This window comes from Trachypithecus francoisi, unplaced genomic scaffold (genome assembly GCF_009764315.1).
Source record: "Trachypithecus francoisi isolate TF-2019V2 unplaced genomic scaffold, Tfra_2.0 Lachesis_group5, whole genome shotgun sequence".
NCBI lineage: Eukaryota > Metazoa > Chordata > Mammalia > Primates > Cercopithecidae > Trachypithecus > Trachypithecus francoisi.
Window position 1 is genome coordinate 39,707,384 of NW_022681470.1, and position 27,699 is coordinate 39,735,082.

At 38.1% G+C, this 27,699-nt stretch overlaps 1 protein-coding gene across 2 annotated transcripts in view; it reads right to left on the reverse strand.

Annotated features, from left to right (window-relative positions):
- Nucleotides 1–1,106: 1,106 nt before the first annotated feature.
- Nucleotides 1,107–27,699, reverse strand: part of SHCBP1L (SHC binding and spindle associated 1 like) — a 44,149-nt gene continuing 17,556 nt past the window's right edge. Inside the window, exons 6-10 of one of the 2 annotated variants that reach the window (XM_033200780.1) lie at nt 23,219–23,324; nt 7,689–7,842; nt 6,406–6,656; nt 4,938–5,060; nt 1,107–1,476 (exon numbers count right to left, since the gene is read on the reverse strand). In XM_033200780.1, the coding sequence (XP_033056671.1) occupies nt 1,225–1,476; nt 4,938–5,060; nt 6,406–6,656; nt 7,689–7,842; nt 23,219–23,324 (886 nt within the window). In that variant the 3' untranslated portion in view covers nt 1,107–1,224. The remainder of the gene's footprint in view (nt 1,477–4,937; nt 5,061–6,405; nt 6,657–7,688; nt 7,843–23,218; nt 23,325–27,699) is intronic. The other variant, XM_033200781.1, reaches the window with a different exon arrangement.

A 27,699-nucleotide genomic window follows, 5' to 3' on the forward strand; every position in this document is an offset into this window, starting at 1 on the left:
AGTGGCTCATGCCTGTAATCCCAGCACTTTGGGAGGCTGAGGTGGGTGGATCGCCTGAGGTCAGGAGTTCAAGACCAGCCTGGCCAACATGGTGAAACCCCATCTCTACTAAAACTACAGAAACTAGCTGGGTGTGGTGGTCGCGCACCTATAATCCCAGCTACTCAGGGGGCTGAGGCAGGAGAATGGCTTGAACCCGGGAGGCGGATGTTGCAGTAAGCCGAGATTGCCCCACTGCCCTCCAGCCTGGGCAATAGAGCAAGACTCCGTCTCAAAAACAGAAAATAATAAAATAATAAATTTTTTAATGACCGACCAATGTAAAGATTATATTTCTCATTTGCAGCTAAGTGTAGCCATGTAATTACATTCTAGGTAGAAGCACGAAAGTCAAAATAATGTGTGCAACTTTGAAGAAAGGTTCTTTCCCTTCTGCTGGCTGAAAACCAGACATGCAAGCTTGATTACCAATTGCTGTCTTGGATCGTATGGTGATTTTTCATGGTAATCTTATAATCGTGAAACAATATAGAAGAAACTTGAATTTCTGACAACGCAAAACACCTATCTACCTACATACCTACCTCCCAGCCCTACGATGAGTTCCCACAAAGAACATCTCTTAGCCCTATACTGAGTACCCCTGCGCTTCTTGACTATGAGGGAGAAATACGTTTCTATACTGTTTACCTCTCTTATTTTGGATTTCCTTGTTTTTTGCTGTTGAATCTATCCTATTTTTTTCTTTTTTTCACTTTTTTCTTCTAAAATGTATACCTACAAGAATGAGTTTAAAGAAACTATCCTATTTTAATGTATGACATATTATCTTATTCTGGTTACTGGGAATTAGCTATAAATTAAATTTTGTCTTTTATCTATATAGAACACCTAATGCTTTTTGTTGGAGGAGTATTAGAAAACAATATTTAAAACCATATTTGTTTCTGGATTAAATAGTGATGACTGTACCATATACTAAAAATATACTAATATCATTGAATTGTACACTTTGTAATGTGTGAATTTTATGGCATGTGAACCACATCTTAATAAAGCTATTATTTTAAAAATATGTTAAAATGAATCATTCAGTGAAAGCATTATGATATTTAAATATTTTTTAATTAAGCTTTGAATTGAAACTACCATTTCAGTGGGATATGAGAATCATTTATTAAACAAATTTGTGAAATATAAAACTTTAACATCAATTCAGACGCTTTAACTTGTGACTATTCTGATATCCCCCTTGACGTTTGCTTCTATCTTATTATTATTCATTTCCAGATTCAGGTTTTGCATTACTTTGAAGAGCATTTTATCATCTTTTTTATCTCCTGAAGCAGCCCTTTTGTTGAGAGCTTCTTCTGCTACAATAAAAAACTGTTCTGTTGGTTGAAGAATGCTTACTCCGTAGCCTTTGTTGCTATAAATATGATTATTTGTCATCTTCAATTTGGGTGCTGGAAGAACCTATTAAATTATTTGAGGAAATTAGTTTTTCAATAATTTTATTTAAAAAATGAAGTAATGAACATATAAAAATTAGCTTAGACTTTATTCTTGGATTAACAGATTTTTTAAAGCAACCAAGACTCTCAATTTTGAACAAGTGTTAAGTGCTATTTTCATGACACCAACTAACGTAATATTAACTACAAAAATATTTAATAAGAATTTTTTTGGCCGGTCGCGGTGGCTCATGCCTGTAATCCCAGCACTTTGGGAGGCTGAGGTGGGTGGATCATGAGGTCAGGAGTTCAATACCAACCTGGCCAAGATGGTGAAACCCCGTCTCTACTAAAAATAAAAAAAAAAATTAGCCAGGCGTGGTGGTGGGTGCCTGCAATCCCAGCTATTCAGGAGGCTGAGGCTGAGAACTGTTCGAACCCAAGAGGCGGACGTTGCAGTAAGCCGAGATCATGCCACTGCACTCCAGCCTGGGCGACAGAGCAAGACTCATCTAAAAAAAAAAAAATCTAAAAAAAAAAAATGTTTTTTTTTTTTAGATGGAGTCTTGCTCTGTCGCCCAGGCTGGAGTGCAATGGCACGGTCTTAGCTCACTGCAACCTCCGTTCACTGCAACCTCTGCCTCCCGGGTCAAGTGATTCTCCTGCCTCAGCCTCTCAAGTAGCTGGGACTACAGGTGCGTGCCACCACACCTGGCTAATTTTTGTATTTTCAGTAGAGACAGAGTTTCAATATTTTGGCCAGGCTGGTCTCGAGCTCCTGACTTCATGATCCATCCGCCTTGGCCTCCCAAAGCGCTGGAATTACATGTGTGAGCCACCGCGCCCAGCCAATAAGAAAATATTAAATGAGCCAGGTGTGGTGGCTCACGCCCTGTAATCCCAGCTCTTAAGGAGGCAGAGGCAGAAAGATAGCTGGAGCCCAGGAGTTCGAGACCTGCCTGGGCAATATCGCAAGACCCCATTCTCCACAAAAAGAAAAAGAAAAAAAAATAAGTGTAAGAAAATATTAAATGAAGTTTTCAATTTACTTTTATCAGTTATTGACAAAAACAACTAATTCTGTATGGGGATACAACCCATGAAGTCAACCTCTCATAACATAATAAACATGAAAATAAATAATTTCAAATAATATGTGAGTTGGAGAAAATCAGGTAATGTGATCGTATGACTGGGTGGGGAGAGGTTACCACTTGAGTGTTCTTTACATTAAAGGCTTCTTTGAAGAGGGACAATCACATTCAGATAGTAATAAGAAAGTCTATAGAAAGAGTGCTTCAGGTCAGGGGTGGTGGCTCACCCCTATAATCCCAGCACTTCGGGAGGCAGAGGCGGGCAAATCACCTGAGGTCAGTAGTTCGAGACCAGCCTGACCAACATGGAGAAACCCCGTCTCTATTAAAAATACAAAATTAGCTGGGCGTGGTGGCGCATGCCTGTAATCCCAGCTACATAGGAAGCTGAGGCAGGAAAATCGCTTGAACCTGAGAGGCAGACATCGCGGTGAGCCAAGATCGCGCGCCATTGCACTCCAGCCTGGGCAACAAGAGCGAAACTTCATCTCAAACAAACAAACAAACAAACAAAGAGTGCTTCAGGTGAAGGTAACAGCCAGAACAAGGTTAATAATTTCTGGGAACACAAACAAAGCCAGTGTGGCTCGAATATAATGTATAAGAGGAAGATTGGAAGGAGATTAAGTTGGAGAAAGCAGAGGCCAGATCTTATCAGATTTTATAAACCATATTTATCAAATTTTAATGTTACGTATATATCATTTGGGAGCTTGTTAAAGACCACATTTTGTTCAAATAGTCTGGCGTGGGGCTCAAAATTCTCCACTTCTAACAAACTACCAGATGATGCCAATGCTGCTGGTCCATGGCTCACACTTTGAGTATCAGGAATATGATTCTTAAAGTGTGAGTTCAACCAGCAGTACCAGCATCACCTAGGAACTTACTAAAACAAATTCTCTGGCTTTACCCTAGACCTGCTGAATCAGAAAGCAGAGTGGACCTCTGCAAGAATGATTCTGATGCTTGCTAACATTCAAGGACCACTGAAAAATTGAAAAATATTTAAGAACAGAAAAAATGTTTTAAGACAAATCAAAGATTTTAAAACTGCGGCCGGGCGCGGTGGCTCAAGCCTGTAATCCCAGCACTTTGGGAGGCCGGGACGGGTGGATCACGAGGTCAGGAGATCGAGATCATCCTGGCTAACACGGTGAAACCCTGTCTCTACTAAAAAATACAAAAAACTAGCCGGGCGAGGTGGTGGGCACCTGTAGTCCCAGCTACTCGGGAGGCTGAGGCAGGAGAATGGCGTGAACCTGGGAGGCGGAGCTTGCTGTGAGCTGAGATCCGGCCACTGCACTCCAGCCTGGGTGATAGAATAAGACTCCCTCTCAAAAAAAAAAAAAAAAAGATTTTAAAACTGCTCCCATTTACCATTTGTACCTTCTTTTCTTTTTTATTTTTATTTTTTTGAGACAGAGTCTCGATCTGTCGCCCAGGCTGGAGTGCAGTGGTGTGCTCTTGGCTCACCGCAACCTCCGCCTCCCGAGTTCAAGTGATTCTGCTGCCTCAGCCTCCCGAATAGCTGGGACTACAGGCATGTGCCACCACGGTTGGTTAATTTTTTGTGTGTTTTTAGTAGAGATGGGATTTCACTATGTTAGCCAGGATAGTCTCGATCTCCTGACCTCGTGATCTGTCCGCCTCAGCCTCCCAAAGTGCTGGGATTACAGGCGTGAGCTACCGTGCCTGGCCTTGTACCTTATTTTCAACCAATTCTCTGACTTAGCGTCCAGAATCATACAGGGAGTGGGAGGCTACTAGCAATATATAATACAATTCCTGCCCTTAGATAATTTATAATCTGTTTGAGGAGACAAAATGTACGTTCATAAAACAAAGAGTTAGAATGTTCTAGAAAAAACTTCATTAACATAAGAGTTCATTAACTACACAAGCCTAGAGAGGGACTTAGAAAGACAGGATTTATAGAAGCAGAAAGGATGGAAGACAATTCACCTAGAAATTATTGCTGTTAATGTTTTAATTGGTTAGCTTAAATCATTTAACACAACTTTGAAAGTAAGACTTCAAATGCTTCTTAATATATTATTATTCTTAATTTGCTTTACTTTGTAATTTGAAATAAAAAAATGTATTACAGATCTGATCAAAGAAAACTCTAAAATGTCTTTAAGAGAAAAATCTATCCCATTTCTCATATTCAGAGTTATTTGCAGAGTTTAAGTGCAAATAATTAAATTAGGTAAGGCTAAACTTATTTCCCATCAGCCATTATTTAACCATATTTTATTACTTGTACTATTCTTTTCCAAATCAATGATAATATTTAGACTACCTTTTAAGACTAAAACTGGTATTTTATTACTTATAATTACTTACAATTCTCATAACAATGCTACATCAAGAAATAAGATAATACCTTCATATTAACTCCACCTAAGGTGCTTTTTGAACTGTCACTGGTTCTGAGGTTATTACAGTGATGAATTTCATTTCTTTCCAAAATGGCTATGCTTCCAGGATACAGTTCAACACCAGCACCCTGTAAATTAAAAGCAAATAAAACTATCTACAAAATAGATACACAAATCTCTCTCCAAAATCTTCTTTAGATTTGAAAATTGTAATTCTGCATTACCAATATAAACATTAAGTTACATGAAAATACATGATCATGCATGCAACTGTTAATTGTAAAGATAATATTTAAAAATATTGAAAATTTAAATATGTTAGAGAATCATTAGACTTAGAAGGTTGAGGTCATATAATCCATTACCTTATTCTTCCACCCAAATGATTCTCTAGAAAGGAGTCCAAAACCTTTTTAAGCAATTGTTTCAATAGTTACGAAAATTTATATCTACTGTAAATCCCACGTAATGCCACTAAAGTATATTTCCTCATTTTAGTGGAAATTTAAAAAATTCTTTAAAAAGGTGCTCTTGGCCGGGCGTGGTGGCTCAAGCCTGTAATCCCAGCACTTTGGGAGGCCGAGACGGGTGGATCACGAGGTCAGGAGATCGAGACCATCCTGGCTAACATGGTAAAACCCCGTCTCTACTAAAAAAAAAAAAAAAATACAAAAAACTAACCGGTTGAGGTGGCGGGCGCCTGTAGTCCCAGCTACTCGGGAGGCTGAGGCAGGAGAATGGCGTAAACCCAGAAGGCGGAGCTTGCAGTGAGCTGAGATCCGGCCACTGCACTCCAGCCTGGGCGACAGAGCGAGACCCCGTCTCAAAAAAAAAAAAAAAGGTGCTCTTATTTTTCTACTTCCTTTAATCCTTTTTCTCATTCAATTCTCCAGTCCTTCAATGATCTTTGTGATTATTATCTAAAGACTCAAGCTCTTAATTTTTAATTATTTATTTATTTATTGTTAAAGACAAGGTCTTTCTGTGTTGCCCAGGCTGGTCTCAAACTTGGGCTCAAGTGATCCTCCCGCCTCAGCTCCCAAAGTGCTGGGATTACAGGAGTGAGTCACTGTACTTGGCCTCAAGTTTTTTATGTCCTGATTATTCAGAAGCTGTCAGAACTAATCACATCACCTAACAGCAACATCTGATAACTTACATGTCTTATTTCTTTAAAGATAAACTGTCAAATGATTGACTCATGATTTATGTTATAGCTACTGTTTTCCAGATTTTAAAAAGTCACACTTATAAAACAAAGCTAAATATTCTTTACTTTGGACCTAGCATTTCATTTTTCCTAAACGTACTATGACACTCTAGTACTCATTTTGTTGATGTCTACCAGTTACTAAGTTTAATTAGAATTCCACTAAAAGATGAAAAAATTGCTACCCTTTATTTGTATATTAAGATCACTCAAAGCTGTTATCTATAGTCATATAAAGCCATACTTTTTAAAGAATGAAATACCTGGGCACCAGTTATTTCACTGTCTGTAATTGTCAAAGCAGCCCCTGTAAGAACACACACTCCTGTTCCTTCACATTTTAATATGCAGTTTTCTAGAGTCATGTGACCAGACTCCACCACCACGATACCATCAACCGTCCCTTGTTGTATCAGAGATAGATGCATTAGTTTCACATTGTCAGCTTTGGACACCACAAAACTGTCACGAGAAGGTTCAGAAGTAATCATAATTTCCTCTCTCTTTCCAACTCCTGATTCACAGGGATAAAAATACATTAAATCAGTAATCTCCCATTTTAAGGCCTTTTAGTCATTCAATAATACTGCTGTTACTAAAGTTTTTCAGTGTGTGCATGTGTGTGTGTGTATGTGTGTGTGTATGTGTGTGTGTGTGTGTGTGCATTTTTAGAGACGGGTCTCGCTATGTTGCCCAGGCTAGTCTCGAACTCCTGGGCTCAAGTGATCCTCCCGCCTCACCTCCTGAGTAAGTTGGGACTACAGGTGCATAGTACAGTGCCCAGCTTCACATATTTTTAACAAATAATATAGTAGCTACATAACTATAGTGTAATCTTTTTCTTTTTTGAGACAGTCTTGCTCTTTTGCCCAGGCTGGAGTGCAGTGGCTTGATCATGGCTCATTGCAACCTGGACTCACGTGATTGTCCCACCTCAGCCTCCCAAGTAACTGGGACTACAGGTGTGTACCACCACATCTAGCTAACTTTTGAATTTTTTTGTAGAGATGGGGTTTCACTATGTTGCCCAGGCTGGTCCCAAACTCCAGGGCTCTAGCAATCCACCTGCCTCAGCCTCCCAAAGTGCTGGGATGTCCTTCTTTTGTTGTTGCTGTTGTTGTTGGTTAGACAATGAGAATACTCTTACTTCAAAGTCAAAAAGAGAAAGTTTCTAAATATGTTCAGGATCTAAAAGAAATTTAGTAAATTCTGCTTTTCTACTTCTGTTTTGGTGAGTTAGCATGTGATACTGGCCTTTTTGAGAAAATGATGAGCATATTTTAATATAGCATTACATCTGGGTTTTCTTAGTAAAGTGATATGAAAAGCAGTAAAGATAGATAAGAAAAAAGTGGTTTTAGTAAAAAATATAAATGGAGCTAATAGAAAATTGATGAACATGTCTTAATTGTAAAAGGAATATAAAGGATTTTTGTAAAACATAAATTATATTGTAATTTCTTATGATTTCATTAAGCATGTTTAGAATACACAATTTGTCCAGTATACATTGCTGTAAAAAAACTACAAAGGATGCTCTGCTAACCCTTTATAATGATGTCATCTGTCAACAAAGCAAGATTTGCAGCTTGATATTCTCCTGGAAAAATTATTACTGTATCTCCACTATAACAATTATCCAAAGCCAAATCCAAATCATCATGCTGTTGGAGAAGCGTGTCTGAAGATAAATCCTTTATCTAAAAAGAAATAAAACACTTGCACTTTCAGTAATAAGTTAAACTTAAATATGTCATTTTAATCAGTTACTTACGGGACAAGTGCTTTTCCCAAAAGACTTATCATTTATTAAAGATTAGCAAGTATTAAATGCTCAAAGTATCAGTTCATTGATTAATGTTGAAATGAAATTTTTCTTTACACTCATTCATCATTTTATAACTATTAAATACTGAGTATTAGCTATGTGCCATATTTTGAACTTTACATATTACCTCCTTAAGCCTTGCAACAGTTCCTTGACATATTATTACTATTATTTTGAGATGGAGTTTCACTCTGTTGCCCAGGCTGGAGGACAATGGTGCGATCTCGGCTCACTGCAACCCCTGTCTCCCGGGTTCAAGCGATTCTCCTGCCTCAGCCTCCTGAGTAGCTGGGATTACAGGCACCTGTCACTGCGTCTGGCTAACTTTTTGTATTTTTAGTAAAGATGAGGTTTCTCCATGTTGGCCAGGCTGCTCTTGAACTCCTGACCTCAGGTGATCTGCCCACCTCAGCCTCCCAAACTTCTGGGATTGCAGGCATGAGCCACCGCACCCGGCGATGTAAGTATTATTATACCTGCTACAAGGTTAAGGAAATTGAAGCTTGGCAAGATTAAATGAATTGTCAAAATTAGTAGTGATGCCAAGCTTTAGATACAGTTCAATATGACACCAGATTTCATGCTTTTCCCTGTGCATCATTTTGTTTTCTTTAACTCAAAATGACCCTCCAATTTTAGTAAATGAACAAAACTTTTTTTCTTTTTCTTTTTTTTTTTTTGAGACGGAATTTCACTCTTGTCACCCAGGCTGGTGTGCAATGGTGTGATCTCAGCTCACTGCAACCTCTGCCTCCCAGGTTCAACCAATTCTCCCACCGCAGCCTCCTGAGTAGTTGGAGTTATAGGCGTCTGCCACCACACCTGGCTAATCTTTGTATTTTTAGTAGAGACAAGGTTTTGCCATGTTAGCCAGGCTGGTCTTGAACTCCTGACCTCAGGCTGGAGTGCTCAGGCTGGAGTGCAGTGGCACAATCTTGGCTCACTGCAACCTCCCGGGTTCAAGTGATTCTCCTGCCTCAGCCCCCCGAGTAGCTGGGACTATAGATGTGTGCCACCGCACCCGGCTAATTTTTGTATTTTTGGTAGAGACGAGGTTTCAGCATGTTGGCCAGGCTGGTCTCGAACTCCTGACTTCAAGTGATCTGCTCACCTTGGTCTCCCAAAGTGCTGGGATTACGGGCATGAGCCACCGCACCCAGCCTTTTTTTCTTATTATAAAAGTGGTACTTGTTATAAAAACATGGAAAAGAAAGCATAACAAAAGTTGAAAAATTAACTTGTAAATTCTTAATTAAAGAAAACCTTCATTTATATAGATATTTCCTTCTAGTATATTTCCCATGCATATATTCATTTATTCATATGCTAATCAATCCTACCATACATTGTATATATTTTTGAATTCTGATTTTATCATTATACTGTATCACCTTCCCCATGTCTTTAAATAATTTTTCAAAGCCTATTTTTTTTTAATGATTATAATTTCAACTTATTTTAGATACAGGGGTGTATGTGCAGGGTTTACTATGTTTGTTTATTGCACCCAGTTATTGAGCATAGTACCCAATAGGTAGTTTTTCAACAGACATCCCTTCCCTTCTTCTTCCAGCACCGGTAGTTAGCAGTGTCTATTGTTCTCATGTTTGTGTTCACATGTGCTCAATGTTTAGCTCCTGCTTGTAAGTGACAACATGTAGTATTTGGTTTTCTGTTCCTGCATTAATTCACTTAGGATAATGGCCTCCAGCTGCATTCACGCCACTGCAAAGGACATTATTTCATTCTTCTTATGGCTGCATAATATTCCATTCCACAGTGTATATGTACCACATTTTCATTATTCAATCCACCATCAATGGGCACCTAGGTTGATTCCCTGTCTTTGCTATTATGAATAGCACATCAAAGCCTAATTTTTAACAATTACATACTAATGTATCAAACAGATATATTACCACTTATGTTATGAATTTCTCACTCTTATTTAGATGGTTTATGAGTTTTCAACATTATGAAAATATTACAACAGATCTTTGTATGTATGTATCTAGTTATTTCTTTAGGAAACATTACTAGACGGGAAATTGCTGAATCAAAAGGTATAAACATTTTAAGACTCTTGGATATACTTTGCCAAATTCCTCTCCAGAGAAGCTTAATCAATTAAAACTTGGGTTAAGAATGCTTGTTTTGTTATAAACAAAACAACATGGGAGTTTTAAAAAATGTGTAAAATATTTGACATTTTAATGGACAAAACTCTTCCCACCTCATTTTCATTTTCATTTATTTGATAAGTGAGAGTGAACACTTTTTCCAGATATATGTAAAATTCCTATAAGACTTACTAAATCAGCAACCCACAAATTCAGGTATTTGTCCAGGTATTACATACATTGGAAGCAGATAGCACAAGACTACCTCTGTAAATAAATAATTTGTAAGAACTCTGAAACCCTCCTCACTCATATTTTTTTTTATTCACTGAAATAAGAAACACAGGAGAAAGAAAAAAGTGTGATAGAGGAAGACAATGAGTTTAATTTTGGTGCCAACAAATTTGAAGTGCCAGTGGAGTCACTCGATAGAAGTATCCAGCAGACTATGGATATAAGGGTCTAGAATATAGGACCTGACTAGACATAAGGTCATAGAATTATTTACTTATATTATAATTTGAGCACAGGAATGGATGAAATTAGCTACAAGAATGTGTAAAGAGGGAAAGATAGCAACCTAGAACAGAACACTGAGGAATATTAAACTGGCAGAAACGCAAGATCTCACAAAGAATACTGAGAAGTAGGCAAAGAGGTAGTAAGAAAATCAGGAGACTAGGATGTGATGAAAGGAGGAAGTACAGTCGACCCTTGAACAACATGGGTTTGAACTGCATAGACCCACTTATACACAGATTTTTTTCAACCAAACATGGATCAAAATACAGCATTTGCAGGATGAAAATCTGAGTATATGGAGAGCAGACTTTGACGTTTTTGTATATGTGGGTTCTGCAGGGCTGACAGCACGACTTGAATACACACGGATTTGGATACGTGCCAAGTGTCCTCGGACTAATCCCTGTGTATACCGAGGGACAAATGTAGTTGGTAGTGTCAAATACTGCTCAAAGATTAACAAGATGGTAATCTCTGAGTTGTACCTACTGCAATTGGCCAGAGGGAGATTCTACATTACCACAACAGTATTTTCAGTGATATTCTGGAGACAGAAGCCAGATCACAGTGAGTAGAGGAATAAATATGAAAGAAATAGAAATAAATGCAGATAAATATTTCAAGTAGTTTTTCTCTGCAAGGTAAGAAACAGAGATGTGGCGTTTAGGGTAGATATTGTTTTGCTATTTAAAACAGAACAGAATTGAACATAATTCACTGTATTCAGGAAGGAGAGAGTAGAGAGGAGAGGTTAAAGACACAAGGAAGAGATGACAGCACAGAAATGGTGAAGTAATGGCTCTTCCACTGAAGCAAACATAAGTTGGCAAAAACTATGGAATCAACTTTTGGGAGCTCTAGAATCTAAATCAAACATAACAACAAAGGAAATACTTAAGGAAGTGGCTGCTAAAATTCAGTAAACAAGTGTTGTGGCATTGTTTTTGCTTACCCACCTACCATCCCCAATCCCCTGCTCTGCAGCAGCAAGGAAATGGCAGCTCACATTCCTGGTGTAGCTTGCTGGTGCCAGCAGGCCACCAGGTGGTAGGGTGCAATATAGGCCTTGTTCTCAAAATACTATGGTTGTAAATTCTGACCTATCTGGTAGTTCTCTGATGGACTGGCAAAGAGGATAATCTTTTTTTCATCCCTCAGGCTGGAGTGGCTTTCCCTTTGCCCCAAAGATGCCCAGCGCAAAGAACACAGAAAGAGACAAGCAAAATTCCTCAAAGGAGGGGCTGAGGAGAAAGATTTTTGGAGGAATAAGGGCTGAATAGAATTAGGGCTTCCCATACACTAGGAAATCAGTAGTAAAATGCACATGCACTGCAGGGCTAGATGTATGCTCAGAAGATATCTGAGAAGAACCTAGGCTTGCGCCTTTGGCTGCTCTTTGGGCCTTGTGCAAACAGGAAGCAAAAGCTAATACAAAGTTTTGGGCAGCCTAGCTTAGCTTTGAAGGAGTGTCTCAGCTCAGAGATAATCTGCAAACACTGGGAGAGTTTTTGCTTTTGTTTTTTTCTACTTATTTATCTATTTTTTTTTTTTTTTTTTTTTTGAGATGGAGTCTGGCTCTGTCACCCAGGCTGGAGTGCAATGGCACAATCTTGGCTCACTGCAACCTCTGCCTCCCGGGTTCAAGCGATTCTCCTGCCTCAGCCTCCCAAGTAGCTGTAATTACAGGTGTGCACCACTATGCCCAGCTAATTTCTGTATTTTTAGTAAAGGTGGGGTTTCACCATGTTAGCCAGGCTGGTCTCAAACCCTTGGCCTCAAGTGACCTGCCTGCCTCAGCCTCCCGAAGTGCTGGGATTACAGGTGTGAGCCACTGCACCTGACCTTGTTTTTTATTTTTAGCTGAGCCATTTAAGGAAATCTCTGTTAGATTACTATCTACTGAGATAACACAACAAAAACTTCAATTGCCACACCAAAAAGGAATACAGCCTTTGCAAAAGTAGTTTAGAAAAGTCATTAAACAAACATACAGCTGTAGTATTCAACAACTGAAACAAACCCTGGGGAGGGGTAGAATCCAGTTTCCAGAGTTACCATATCATAATATCCAAAAAGTCCAGTTTTCACAAAAAATTGCAAGGCATACAAAAAAAATAAGATACCGTGACCCACTCACAGGAAAAATAAATTGACAGAAACTATCCCTGAGGAACTTTGGACTTACTAGACAAAGACTTTAACTCAACTGTTTTAAATGTGCACAAAGAGCTAAAGGAAACAATCAAGAACTAGAAGCAACCAGGAGAACAATGTCTGAACAAATAAAGAATATTGATAAAAATATAAACAAAATAGAAATTCTGTAGTTGAAAAGTGTTATAGCTGAAGTGAAAAAATTCACTAGAGGGGTTCAACAGCAGATTTGAGCAAGCAGAAAAAATAATCAGCAATCTTGATGAAAGCACAATAGAAATTATCCAGCCTGAGGACCAGAAAGAAAAGAAGTATGGAAAAAAATGAACAGCATCAAAGGGACCTGTGGGATACCATGAAGCATATAAATATACTTACTAGGAAGTGTCAGAAGAAGAGGAAAGAGAGAAAAGGGTGTGGTGTTACTTTGTATGTATATATGGGTTTTCATTCACAGCTTGTGACTCATAACTTGAACAGGCGTGAGTCACTGTGCTTGACCTTAATATCCTTTATAATAAACTGCTAAACATAGGCCAGGCATGGTGGCTCACACCTGTAATCCCAGCACTTTGGGAGGCTGAGGCGGGTGGATCACAAGGTCAGGAGTTCGAGATCAGACTGACCAATATGGTGAAACCCCATCTCTACTAAAAATACAAAAATTAGCTGGGTGTGGTAGTGTGCTCCTGTTATCCCAGCTACTCAGGAGGCTGAGGCAGGAGAATTGCTTGAACCTGGGAGGTGGAGGTTACAGTGAGCTGAGATCATGCCACTGCATTTCCAGCCTGGGTGACATAGCGAGACTCCATCTCAAAAAATTAATTAATTAATTAATTTAATTAACTGGTAAACATAAATGTTTCTCTGAGTTCTGTGCACTGCTCTAGCAAATTAATTAAAACTAAAAAAAAAAAGGGAGTTGTGAGAACCCCAACTTGAAGTCAGTCAGTCAGAAGTTCTGGAGGCCTAGATTTGTGACTGGTATCTGAGGGACAGGGGCAGTTTTGGAGGCTGAGTCTCCAACCTGTAGAATGTGACACTGTCTACTGGTAGATATGTTGAAATAGAATTGTAGGATGCCCAGTTGGGGTCTGCTGGAGAACTGATTACTTGCTGGCAGGGAGAAAGCCCCAATATTTTGGGGTCACAAAAGTCTTCTGTTGATAATTCTTGTTTTGTTGTGAAAACAGAAGGAAAATATGGTTTGAGTGTTTTCCTAACAAAGGTAGAAAAAATATATGAAAACTAACAGCTGAAAACTTCCCAAATTTCATTAAAGACATGAATCTACATATCCAAGCAGTGAAATGGACTTTAAGTAGGATAAACACAGAGAAACACACATTAACATACATTACAATCAAACAATTAAAATCCAAAGATAGGCGGGGCATGGGTGGCTCACACCTGTAATACCAGCACTTTGGGAGGCCAAGGCAGCAGATCACCTGAGGTCAGGAGTTCCAGACCAGCTTGGCCAACACGGCGAAACCCCCTCTCTACTAAAAATACAAAAATTAACCAGATGTGGTGCCACATGCCTATGATACCAACTACTGGGGAGGTTGAGGTAGGAGAATCACTTGAACCCGGGAGGCAGAAGTTGCAGTGAGCTGAGATCATGCCATTGCACTCCAGCCTGGGCAACAAGAGCAAAACTCCATCTCAAAAAATAATAATGATAAAAAACAATCCAAAGATAAAGAGAGAATCTTACAAGCAGCAAGAGAGAAGCAATGCATTAAGTATAAGAGATCCTTAATAAGATTAAGGCTGATTTCTCATCGGAAACCATGGAAGCCAAAAAGCAGTGGGATTTTAAAGTGCTGAAAGATGAACAGCCAACAATTCTACATCTAGAAAAATTATCTTTTCAAAATGAAGAAGAATGTGGCTCCAGTGGCGCAATCGGTTAGCACACGGTACTTATAAGACAAAATGAAGAAGAAATTGACATTTCTAGATAAACAAAAGTTGGGCCTATCCTAAAAGAAATGCTAAAGGAGTCCTTCAGACTGAAATGAAATAAACAGCAGAAGTAACTCAAAGCCATATAAAGAAATAAAAAAATTCCAGTAAAGGTAAAATCAAGGGTAAATATAAAGGCAGTATTACTATATTTTTGGTTTGTGACTCCTCTTTTTGTTTCCTATATAATCTAGGATACCAATGACTAAAACAATACTTATAAATCCATGCTAATGGGGAAACAATGTATAAAGATGTAATTTGTAACAATAACAACATAAAGGGAGGGATGGAGCTGTATGCTATTAAAGCAAAGTTGGTATCAATTCAAACTCAATCATTATAAATGTAGAATGTGAATTATAATTCCTTTGATAATCACCAAGAATATAACTAAGAAATACACACAAAAGGAAATGTGGAGTAAATCAAAATGGTACACTAAAAAAAATTCTTAATAAAACACAAAAGAAGATGGTCCTGAAAGCACTGCATAACAACAACAACAACAAAAGATATTACACGTAGGAAAAACAGTAGCCAATGGCAGAAGTAAGTCCTTCCTTATCAGTAATCATTTTAAATGTAAATGGATTAAGATCACCAATTTAAAAAGACTAGTAGAAAGGATAAAGAAAAATAATCCAACTATATGATGTTACAAGAGTCTCATTTCAGGATGGGCATGGTGGCTCATGCCTGTAATCCTAGCACTTTGGGAGGCCGAGGTGGGTGGTTCTCCTGAGGTCAGGAATTCGAGACCAGCCTGGCCAACATGGCAAAACCCCATCTCTACTGAAAACACAATAATTAGCCAGGCAATGTGCCTGTGATCCCAGCTACTTGGGAGGCTGAGGCAGGAGAATCACTTGAACCCAGGAGGCAGAGATTGCAGTGAGATGAGATCGCGCCACTGCATTCCAGCCTAGGCGACAGAGCAAGACTCAGTTCCAAAAAAAAGAAATCCATTTCACGTGCAATGACACCCACAGGCTCAAAGCAAAAAGATGGAGAAAAATCTACCAAGCAAACGGAAAACCAAAAAAAGCAGGCGTTACTATTTTAATTTCAGACAAAATAGACTCTAAACCAAGAATGATTTTAAAAAGACAAAGAATGGCATTACATAATGATAAAGGGTTTGATTCAACAAGAAGACTTAACTAACTTAAATATATATTATAATACCAACACTGGAGCACCCAGATTAATAAAATAAGTTCTTAGAAATCTATGAAGAGACTTAGATAACCACACAATAACGGTGCAAGACTTCAACACCCCACTGACAGTATTAGACAGATAATTGAGGCAGAAAATTAAGAAAGATATTTGAGACCTGAACTTGACACTTGACCAAATGGACCTAACGGACACCTACAGATTACCTGAGGTCAGATCACCTGAGGTCAGGAGTTTGAGACCAGCCTCACCAACATGGTAAAACCCCATCTCTGCTAAAAGTACAAAAAATTTAGCCAGGCATGGTGGTGAATGCCTGTAATCCTAGCTACTCAGGAGGCCAAGACAGGAGAATCGCTTGAATCTGGAAGGTGGAGGTTGTAATGAGCCAAGATGACGCCACTGCACTCCAACCTGGGTGACAGAGTGAGACTCCATCAAAAAAAAAAGAGAAAGATCAATACTAAAGAAGACCTCTCAAAACCATACAATTGCTTGGAAATTAAGCAATCTGCTCCTGAATGACTTTTGGGTAAACACTGAAATTAATGCAGAAATCAAAAAATTCTTTGAAACTAATGAGAACAAGGATATAACATACCAGAAACTCTGAGACACAGCTAAAGTAGTGTTAACAGGAAAGTTTAAGGCTGGGTGCAGTGGCTTAAGCCTGTAATCCCAGCACTTTGGAAGGCCGAGGCGGGCGGATCATGAGGTCAGGAGATCGAGACCATCCTGGTGAACACGGTGAAACCCAGTCTCTACTAAAAATACAAAAACTTAGCTAGGCGTGGTGGCGGGCGCCTGTAGTCCCAGCTACTTGGGAGGCTGAGGTGGGAGAATGGCATGAACCCAGGAGGCAGAGCTTGCAGTGAGCCAAGATCGTGCCACTGCACTCCAGCCTGGGCAACAGAGAGAGACTCTGTCTCAAAAAAAAAAAAAAAAAGAAGAGGAAAGTGTATTCTGCTAATCGCTCACATCAAAAGGTTAGAAAGATCTCAAACTGACAACCTAATATCACATCTGGAGGAACTAGAAAAATAAGAGTAAACCAATCCCAAAACTAGAAGAAGAAAAAGAACCAAAATTAGAGTTGAACTGAATGAATCTGAGATGTGAAAAACCATACAAAAGATCGGCAAAACCAAAAGTTGTTTTTTGAAAGAATAAATAAAATAGACTGCTAGTTAGACTGAGAGAATATTCAAATAAACACAAACGAAACAACAAAAAGGACATTACTACTGACACTGCAGAAATACAAAAAAACCCTCAGAGACGATTACAAACACCTCTATGCACAAAAACTAGAAAACCTAAAGGAAATGGATGAATTCCTGCAAACATACAGTCTTCCAAGATTGAACCAGGAAGAAACTGAAACTCTAAATAGACTAATAATGAGTTCCAAAACTAAACTAGTAATAAACAGCCTACCTACCAATCAGAAAAAGCCCTGAATGAGACAAACTTACAGCTGAATTCTACCAGACTTATAAGAGTTGCTACCAATCCTACTGAAACTATTCCACAACATTGAGGAGGAAGGACTCCTCCCCAACTCATTATTTGAGGCCAGCATGATTCTGATACCAAAACCTGGTAGATGCATCAAAAAAAGTAAACTTCAAGCCGATATCCCTAATGAACACAGATGCAAAAATCCTCAACAGAACATTAACAAACTGAATCTAGTGGCACATCAATGTCCTAAGTGGCCCTTAATCAAAAAGCTAATCCACCATGATAACATTAGCTTTATTCCTGATACGCAAGGTTGGTTCAACTTACAAAAATCAATAAATGTGATTCAGCACACAAACAGAACTAAAAACAAAAACCACATGATCATCTCAACAGATGCTGAAAAGGCTTTCTATAAAATTCAACATCTATTCGTCTTAAAAACTCTCAACAAGCTAGGCACTGAAGGAATATACCTCAAGATAATAAGAGCCATCTATGACAAACCCACAGCCAACATCATACTGAATGGGCAAAAGCTGGAAGCATTCCCCTTGAAAAACAGCAAGACAACGATACCCACTCTTACCACTTCTATTCAACACAGTACTGGAAGTCCTAGCCAGAGCAGTCAGGCAAAAGACAGAAATAAAAGGCATCCAAATAGGAAGAGGGGAAGTCAAATGATCTCTTTAGAGACTATAAGATTTTATACCTAGAAAACCCCATAGCCTCTACCCAAAAGCTTCTAGATCTGATAAACAACTTTGGCAAAGTTTCAGGATACAAAAATCAATGTACAAAAATCCGTAGCATTTCTACACACCAACAATGTCCAAACTGAAGAACCAAATCAAGAACACAATTTCATTCACAATAGCCACACACACACAAAATAAAATACCTAGTAATACAGCTAATAAGGGAAGTGAAAAAGCTCTACAACAAGAATTGCAAAACTACAAAATGCTCTTGAAAGAAATAAGAGACAGCACAAACAAATGGAAAAACATTCCATGCTCAAGAATAAGAAGAATCAATATTGGGGTTTTTTTTTGTTTGTTTGTTTTTGAGACGGAGTCTCGCTCTGTGGCCCAGGCTGGAGTGCAGTGGCGCGATCTCGGCTCATGGCAAGCTCCGCCTCCCGGGTTCCAAGCCATTCTCCTGCCTCAGCCTCTCCAGTAGCTGGGACTACAGGCGCCCGCCACAACCGGAGGCTAATTTTTTTGTATTTTTAGTAGAGACGGGGTTTCACTGTGTTCGCCAGGATGGTCTCGCTCTCCTGACCTCGTAATCCTCCCGCCTCGGCCTTCCAAAGTGCTGGGATTACAGGCATGAGCCTCAGCGCCCCGCCAAAAGAATAAATGTTGTTAAAATGACCATGCTGCCCAAAGCAATGTACGGATTCAGTGCTATTCCGATCCAACTAGGAAAGAAAGGAGAGAAAGAAAGGAAGGAAGGAAAGAAAGAAAGAAAAGAAAAGAGAGGGAAAGAAAGAGAGAGAAAGGAAGGAAGGAAAGGGAGAGAGAGAAGGAAGGAAGGAAGGAAAGAAGAAGGAAGGAAGGAAGGAAGGAAGGAAGGAAGGAAGGAAGGAAAGAAGGAAGGAAAAGAAAAAGAAAGAAAGAGGAGAAAGGGTAGGAAGGGAAGGAAAGAAAGGAAAGGAAGGAAAGAAGGGAAGAAAGAAAGAAGGAGGGGGAGGAAGAGGGATCGCCTATGAAATAGTAAACAAAGTTAACAGCAATGACAGTGATCATGGGCAAGCAATGCTCCTAGCATCCCCTAAGTAGCAGTAAAGAGCACAAAAGGAAGTGAAAAAGCCTAAGGAATGGGGGGTAAAAATCTGCAAAGCATATATCTAATAAGAGTCTAGTATTCAGAATATACAAATAACTCTTATGGTCAATAACAAGAAGACAAACAACTCAATTACAAAATGGGCATATGAATTTAATAGACGTTTCTCCAAGGAAGATACACAAATGGCCAACAAGTCCATGGAAATATGTCCAACATTTTCAACATCATTAGTCATTAGATAAATGAAAATCAAAACTACAATTAAATACTTCACACTCACTAGGATGACTGTAATTTTAAAAATAAAAGAGAAAAAATAAATAAAAAACAACAAAAAAAGATAAAAGTGTTGTTGAGGACTGGAGAAATTGGAACCCCAATACTTTGCAGATGACAATGTGAAATGTTTCAGCCCCTGTGAAAACAGTCTGGCAATTCCTCATAAAGTTGCACACATGATCCAGTAATTCTAGTCTTAGGTATATACCCCAAAGAATGGAAAACAGGTAGTCAGACAAACTCTTGTACACAGATGTTCACAGCCCCTTTTCCCTAATAGTCAAAAGGCAGAAACAACTCAGATATCCACCAACTGATGAATATATAAGCAGATTGTTGTATATACATACAACAGGATATTATTCAGCCAAAAAAATTAATGAAGTACTGATAAATGCTACAATAAAAGCCAGACATAAAGGTTGGATATTTTATGATTCCATTTATATGAAATATCCAGAATCATAAATCTACAGAGATAGCAGATTGTTGATTGTCAGGAGCTGAGGGGAAAGGGGAAATGGAGGTATGGAGTTCTGGTTTTGGGTAACGAAAATGGTTGGGAACCAGATGTACACAGCATTGTAACTCTACTAAATGTCACTGAATGTCACCTTAAAACAGTTAATTTTGCTATGTAAATTTCACCTCAAGTTTTTTAAGAAAGGAAAAAAGATACAAAAAAAATAAGGAATAACTGAGGGCACATTGTCTCTGAGGAGGCAGGTGGCAACAGAATCAGTAGTACAGATGGAAGAAAACTGATGAAATTCTTCTTTGTACTTTGTATATTTTCAGACATGGTTATCACCTTTTGTAGCACTACAGGAAAAATCTGGCAAAAATGATGGCTATATTATTGGGATATGAACTGCAAAATAGTAATAATAGTATCAGTTGACATTTATTTATGTGCTAGGCATTTTGCTAAAAGATTTATAAAAATTATTTCACTTAAGCCTAACACTCTATGGGACAGACTTAATTACTCTCTTTCACAGATGAGGAAATAAAAGAAACGATGTAATTTGTTTAATCTCATAGAAATATTAAGAAGCAAAACTGTGAACCAAATCCAGGTTTTTATAATCTTAAAGTCTATATTCTCCAACATCACACTATACTGTCTCCAGATTGAAAGAAGGAACAGCCTGTGATCAACAAGAGGGTAGAGGCCTATGATACACAATGGGGATACCACTGTTTCTTGTAGATCTAGGAGAATGACTGATGTTTAACTTTAGTTCAGAAACTGAAACAAGGGGTAAACATTTATTGAGCACTTACTATATGCTGGGCATTATTCTGAGCATATTACAAATGTAAATAAACATTTAATCTTTACAACAACTTATAAATATGGAACATAGGATTATTATCCCAGTTTTACATATGAGAAACTAAAGTATAGATGGGTTAAATAATTTGCTGAAAATCACCTAACTAGTAAGTGGCAAAACCAGGAATCCAGGCAATTTGGCTTTAGAGCCCATGCTCTTAACTAGCACAGTATATCTATATTTTTTATCTCTCTCTTTTAAAGCATTCTACAAGTAAGGAAATTGAGGCTTAGAGGTTATGCACTTTGCCTAAGATTACTTATTAAGTGGTCTCAGATAGGGTATTTGAACACTGGGTATCTGACTACAAAGTCCATGCCTTTCCACCGCACTGCTTATAAAGATCACCAACATAAGATGATGGGCATGAATAAACTGTGTCTAAGGGGTGTATATAGAGCAAGAATTCTCAGTCAAGAATCTTCAAAGGTGAGGAAATTATTAAAGCTTATATGTACAGCTATACTACTATCAAACTATAATATTTCATAAACCTCAAAAGTAAATCTAAAATCCAAGGTTTAAGTAAAGTGGAAACTGATGATACCTTCTCCTCACAGTAGTCTCCCTCTCATTATCCTGGCCTCCAAAGTTCAGGTATAACTTCACAAATGAAAACAGGATTGCAAAGCAATGAGCAAAAAAAAAAAAAAAATCATAGAAATTCTGTCATATAAGAAAGTGAATAAAGCCAGGACCTATTAAAAAGTGAAAAGGAGAAGTAAAAATAAAAATGACAAAATAAAACTGAGGATAAAAGCAAGATTTATACCTTTTTAAAAAGATGTTTTAAAAGGTATTTATAAAGATGTTGGAGAATAATCAACATGATTGAATAATATGCTCCAATAAGTAATTAAAAGGAAAATTAAATTTTGTTGAAAAGAATACAAATTGGTAGAATAGCAGACAAGACTGTCGAATATGCCAGCTTTATCTTTCATCACTCTTTTAGATGTTAACCACCAGCCTTGGTGGCCTTCTTTCAGTTCCTTATATGTACTAATCTCTCTTGCCACATACACTAATTTATTGATTCACCAAAAATTGCTGGGAACCTACCATGTACCAAGCATCATGCTAGGTGACTGGATGAGTGGTAAATACTCTTTGCTCTCAAGAAGTTCACATACTAGTGAAAGAGACAGACATTCAATAGATAGCCACAAAAGTATTAAATGTAGTCATGATAAAGGAAAGTGCCAATAAGGAAAAATACAAGGTACTATAATTGTATACAGCAGTCTAATGTATTATGAAAGGTTGAGAAGGCCTTTTTTCCTGTGGAAATATTTAAATCAAGACCTGAAGGATGAACAGTGGCTCAGCAGGCAGAGGAAACACAGCTTATCCCAGGATGTGGGGTGAGTGAAGGAAAAAAGTGAGTGTGTATGAAAGTGAGGAGAAATATGAGGAAGATAACTCCCAGAAAATTGTTATTAGCAGTCAAGTAGATGATGGTACCATTTATTGAAACAGAGAACTCCAGAATAAAAGCAAGTCAACGAGATAAGGTTATGAAATTAATTGCAGACAATTAATTGATGTACTGGTGAGGCAATTAAGTGGTCATAAGCAATAGGCAGTTGGACACATAGGTTTGGAGCTTAGAGAACAAAAGTTTGGGCTATGCAAATACATTCTGGAAAAGTACCTATATATATAAGTGAAGTTATGGGGGAAGATTAGCTAAATCACTTCAGGATAATATAATGCATAAAAAGACAAGTACCAAGCATTTAGAGGACACGAGAATAAAAGTAACTATAGAGAGAATGAAAACCAGGGAAGTATACTAACATAAAACAAGGAAAGAGATTATTTCAATGAGAGAGCTTTGAAATGCTACTGAGAGGTCAAGTGAAATTAAAATATTTGCTCTTTGTCTTAGAACATTTGTTTGTTCTTGAGCTGGATAAATTTATATTCATCCTTCACAATTCAGCTGAGTTATTTCTTTTATCCAGCATTTCCAGACTCCTAATTCTGTCTTATGTACCCATCCTACAGGTACTCTGTACATACGCTTATCATAGCATTTATCATTCTGTGTCATAATTGTAACTGCTTATATATTTGGTGCCCATATTTCCACCATGCTTGAAATTTTCAAATGTGTGAAGAAGGAAGATTGTGGGTCTGGATCAACATTTTGTCTCCCCTAAATGCAGTCTTTCTCATGTTTATGTCTCATCTTCACCATAGCAACTAACATAGTACCTGGCAACAAGGTTAGTACTCAGTAAATAGTTGTCACTATGTATTTATTTAGTATCTATGATATGGCAATAACTGAGCTGGAGCTAGTTGAGAAAATAAGGCATTAATGATTAGATAAGGACTCCACCCTCAGGGAGCTTCTTTTCCGATTATACACAGCTAATACTTAAATAACAAATAAGAATAGTTTATTTCTTACCATTTCAGTAGTCATCACTTTTGCTACAATATGTGTTATAGTTTTTCCAAATTCTCTTTTTCCTTTCCTACGCCTCAGAATTCTTGGAAAGAAAGGTCCATGAACTCTATGGTTGCAAATATTTAGTTGTAATTAAATTAACATGAAAAAGACTGACCTTGTCCTTATTCGGTAAATAAAAACTTGGTACTAAGCATCTTTGAGAAATAGTTTTCATTAATTATAAGTTCCTTGAGGGCAATGAGCAACTTGAGAGCAATGTAATGATTCAGATCTTTTAGATAACTGCATGTTTAAATCCTTAAACTCTAAAATATTTTCATTTTAATTGACAGTGCCTGGAAATCTGCATGCAACCCACTACAACCATTGTCTCAGCTACCTCAACCTTCCAATGCAGTAGAAAAATTTCCTGGTTGTACTTTCATAATCCATTGAGTTGTAGACTCACACAAAGATGGGTTATGCCTGTCACAGTGAGGCATCAAAATGTTAAAATGTTTTTGAATATGGCTAATTTTAGATACTATGCTCAATTAGCGTATCATTTTGATTCAAATATTATTATCCGCATAAAATAGTTGGCTGTTGGCCTCCCAGCAGAACTAGTCCAGCTTCTCTCTTAGTTGTTTTTATATTGTTTGCTATTCAGCACTTCTAATTAGTTCTTTCTCTTCTTCCTGCTTTTCTTTATGTTTCCTGTTTCCTGTCTCTATCATTTAAGTGTCTCCAACAGAAGAAGTTTTAGTATAACTGTTGGCTTTTATCATTACTGTCAGCCAAAAGGGACACTCTTTGTAGACATGGATTTACCAGTAATCACTTTAGTATAATCTTTTGCATTCTCTGCAGCACTTTGATTATTGCTTTATGCTAACAGGATGTGGCTTTAGTGTATGTATGTATATATATATGTTTTCTTTTTGTTTCTTTTTTTTTAACTAAAGACAGGGTCTTGCCCTGGAGTGCAGTGGTGCAATTATGGCTTACTGCAGCCTTGACCTCCTGGGCTCAAGCAATCCTCCCATCTCAGCTTCCCAAGTAGCTAGGACTACAGGCATGTGCAACCTTGCCTGGCTTTCTTTTTTTTTTTTTTTTTTTTAAGAGGCAGGGTCTCATTACATTGCCCAAGCTGGTCTTGAACTCCTGGCCTCAAGCAATCCTCCCACCTTGGCCTACCCAAGTGCTAGGATTATAGGCATGAACCTGGCCAGTACCAATATTTTTGAACTGTATCTCAGTTACTATATATTTTTGTAAAACTTATGATTTCAGGAAACTTTCTAATAATTTTCTCTGTAAGTTATTAAAAACTGAATTTAAACATATTAGCAGTATCCTCCAAAAGTTTCATTAAACATTTCAAAATCAAACCCACTCAGCATTTTTATATCTATTTAAGCAAGTGGTCTTGATCTTGAGAAACAGGAAACCATTCATACATTTTTTTTTTTTTTTTGCTATTTACCAGTTAATTAGCTGCTCCAAAAGTAAGGCATCCTAAACATTCAGGAAACCACAGTAGTTTATCATGCTATCCTAGTTTTAAAATCAAAGGTATAGATAGGTGTTTTTTAATCAAGTGTATTAAGGTATAATTTACATAAAAGGTAATCATTTTAAGTGAACTATTCCATGAGGTTTCACAAATGCATATATGCTTTTAACTCAACCACAATAATAAAGACATAAAAAATTTCCATCACACTGATAAGTTTCCTCATGCATCTTTGCAGTCCTGAGCAAACACTGGTCTGCTTTCTGTCATTATGTATTTCCCTTTCTTTGAATTTTTTTTTCAGCCCAGAGGTCTTTTATTTATTTATTTTTTTAATACCTATTATGCCATGAATTCACAGGGAATAGGTTCCAGCAGCTCAGGCTCCTTCCCATTGGTTCTCACAAAGTGTGCTTCTCTGGGTGGAGCAGGCTGGCGCCTCAGTTGAACCCAGGTACCTTTCTCTTTGGCTTCTTTTTCTGATCATTTTCCTTCACGTGTTTCAGGAAGCTAGCTCGGCTCTTAGAGTGCTTAATGTGCTCAATACACACATTAATTCTCTTGGCAAGAATCTTGCCCTTAACTTGTTTGTTTACAGCAATGCCAACAGCATGCTGAGTAACATTGTAGACTCTTCCAGTTTTGCCATGGTAACACTTGTGGGGCATTCCTTTTTGAACAGTAGCCATTCCCTTGATGTCTACAATATCACCTTTCTTATAGATTCACATATACTTGGCCAAAGGAACAACTCCATGTTTTCTAAAAGGCCTAGAGAACATATATCGATGGTGCCTCTCCTCTTTCCCTTTGTGTTCGTCATTTCGGCGAATTACTGGAAGATGGCCGTTCCAGCTGAAAGGAAAACTGAATTTTTCTTAATAGGCTTTGTTTTTCAGAGCAGTTTCAGATTTTCAGCAAAGTTGAGCAAAAGGAAGAGAGTTCCTGTGTATCCCTTGTTCCCCCCCGCACACACAACCTGCCCCACTATCAATATCTGGCACCAGAGTGGTACACTCGTTACAACCGGTGAACCTATATTAACACATCATTGTCATCCAAAGTCCATTGTTTACATCAGAGTTGACTCTTGGTGTTGTCCATTATAGGAGTTTGGACAAATGTATAATGACATGTAGCCACCATTATAGTATAATACAGAAGAGTTTCAATGCCCTAAGAATTCTATGCTCTGCCTCTCCATTAATACTTGGGAACCACTGATTTTTTTTTTTTCTGCCTCCACAATTTTGTCTTTCCAGAATGTCATACAGTTGGAGTCATACAGTATGTAGCCTTTTCAGATTGGTTTCTTTCACTTAGTAATATGCATTTAAGTTTCTTCCATGTCTTGTCATGGCTTCACAGGTCTTTTCTTTTTAGTGCTGAATAACATTCTATTGTCTGGGTGTACCACAATTTATACATCCACCTGCTGAAGGACATTTTGGTTGCTTCCAAGTTTTGGCAATTATGAATAAAGCTGCTATAAACAACCATGTACAGGTTTTTGTGTGAACATAAGTTTCCAACTCATGTGAGTAATTATCAAGGAACATGATTGCTGGATCATATGATAAGAGCATCTTTAGTTTCGTAAGGAACTTCTAAACTGTCTTCCAAAGTGACTATACTATTTTGCATTCCCTCCAGCAATAAGTGAGAATTCCTGTTGTTCCATACCTTTCTAGGAATTTTTAATGGAATTTTATTGTTTATTTATTTATTTATTTTTGGGTCAGAGTCTCGCTCTGTTGCCACGGCTGGAGTGTGATGGCACGATCTCAGCTCACTGCAACCTCTGCCTCCCGGGTTCAAACGATTCTCCTGCCTCAGCCTCCCAAGTAGCTGAGACAACAGACCTGCACCACCATGCCTTGCTAATTTTTCTATTTTTAGTAGAGACGGAGTTTTGCCATATTGGCCAGGCTGGTCTCGAATGCTTAACCTCAGGTGATCTGCCCACTTCAGCTTCCCAAAGCGCTGGGATTACAGGCGTGAGCCATCGTGCTTGGCCTCTCAATGGAATTTTAAAGTGGAATAATATACTATGCATTCTTTTGCGTCTGCTTTTATCACTCAATCTATTTTTGAGATCCATCCATGTTACTGTTACTGTGTGTGTTAGCAATTTACTTCTTTTTTTTTTTTTTTGAAACAGAGTCTCGTTCTGTCACCCAGGCTGGAGTGCAGTGGCGTGATCTCAGCTCATTGCAACCTCTGCCTCCCAGGTTCGAGCAATTCTCCTGCCTCAGCCTCCTGAGTAGCTGGGATTACAGGCACACGCCACCACGCCTGGCTAATTTTTGTATTTTTAGTAGAGATGGGGTTTCACCATGTTGGTCAGGTTTGTCTCGAACTCCTGACTTTGTGATCTGTCCGCCTCGGCCTCCCAAAGTGCTGGGATTACAGGCATGAGCCACCTCGCCCGGCCAGCAATTTACTTCTTTATATTGCTGAGTAGTATTTTATTATAGGATTTTCTATATACAAGACCATGCCATCTGTGAATAGAGATAATTTTACTTCTTCCTCTCCAATCTGTATGCTTTTTATTTCTTTTTCTTGTCTAATTGCTCTGGCTAGAACCTCCAGTACAATTTGAATAAAAGTGTCAAGAATAAATATCCTTATCATGCTCCTGATTGTAGGGGGAAAAAGATCTATTCTTTCACCATAAAAATTGATGACTCTAGTTGTGAGTTTTTCATAGACAGCCTTAAACAGGTTGAGGAAAATCCCTTCTATTCCAAGTTTTTTTTAGAGTGTTTATCATGACAGGATGTTAATTTGTCAAATGATTTTTCTGTGTCTATTGAGATGACTCTGTGTCTTGTTTTTTCATTCTATTAATATTATGTATTATACTGATAGATTTTTCATATTTTAAAACAACATTGGATTCCTGGGATAAATCTCACCTTGGTCATACTGTCTGATCTTTTTATATGTTGCCAGACTCCATTTGTTAGTATTTTGTTGA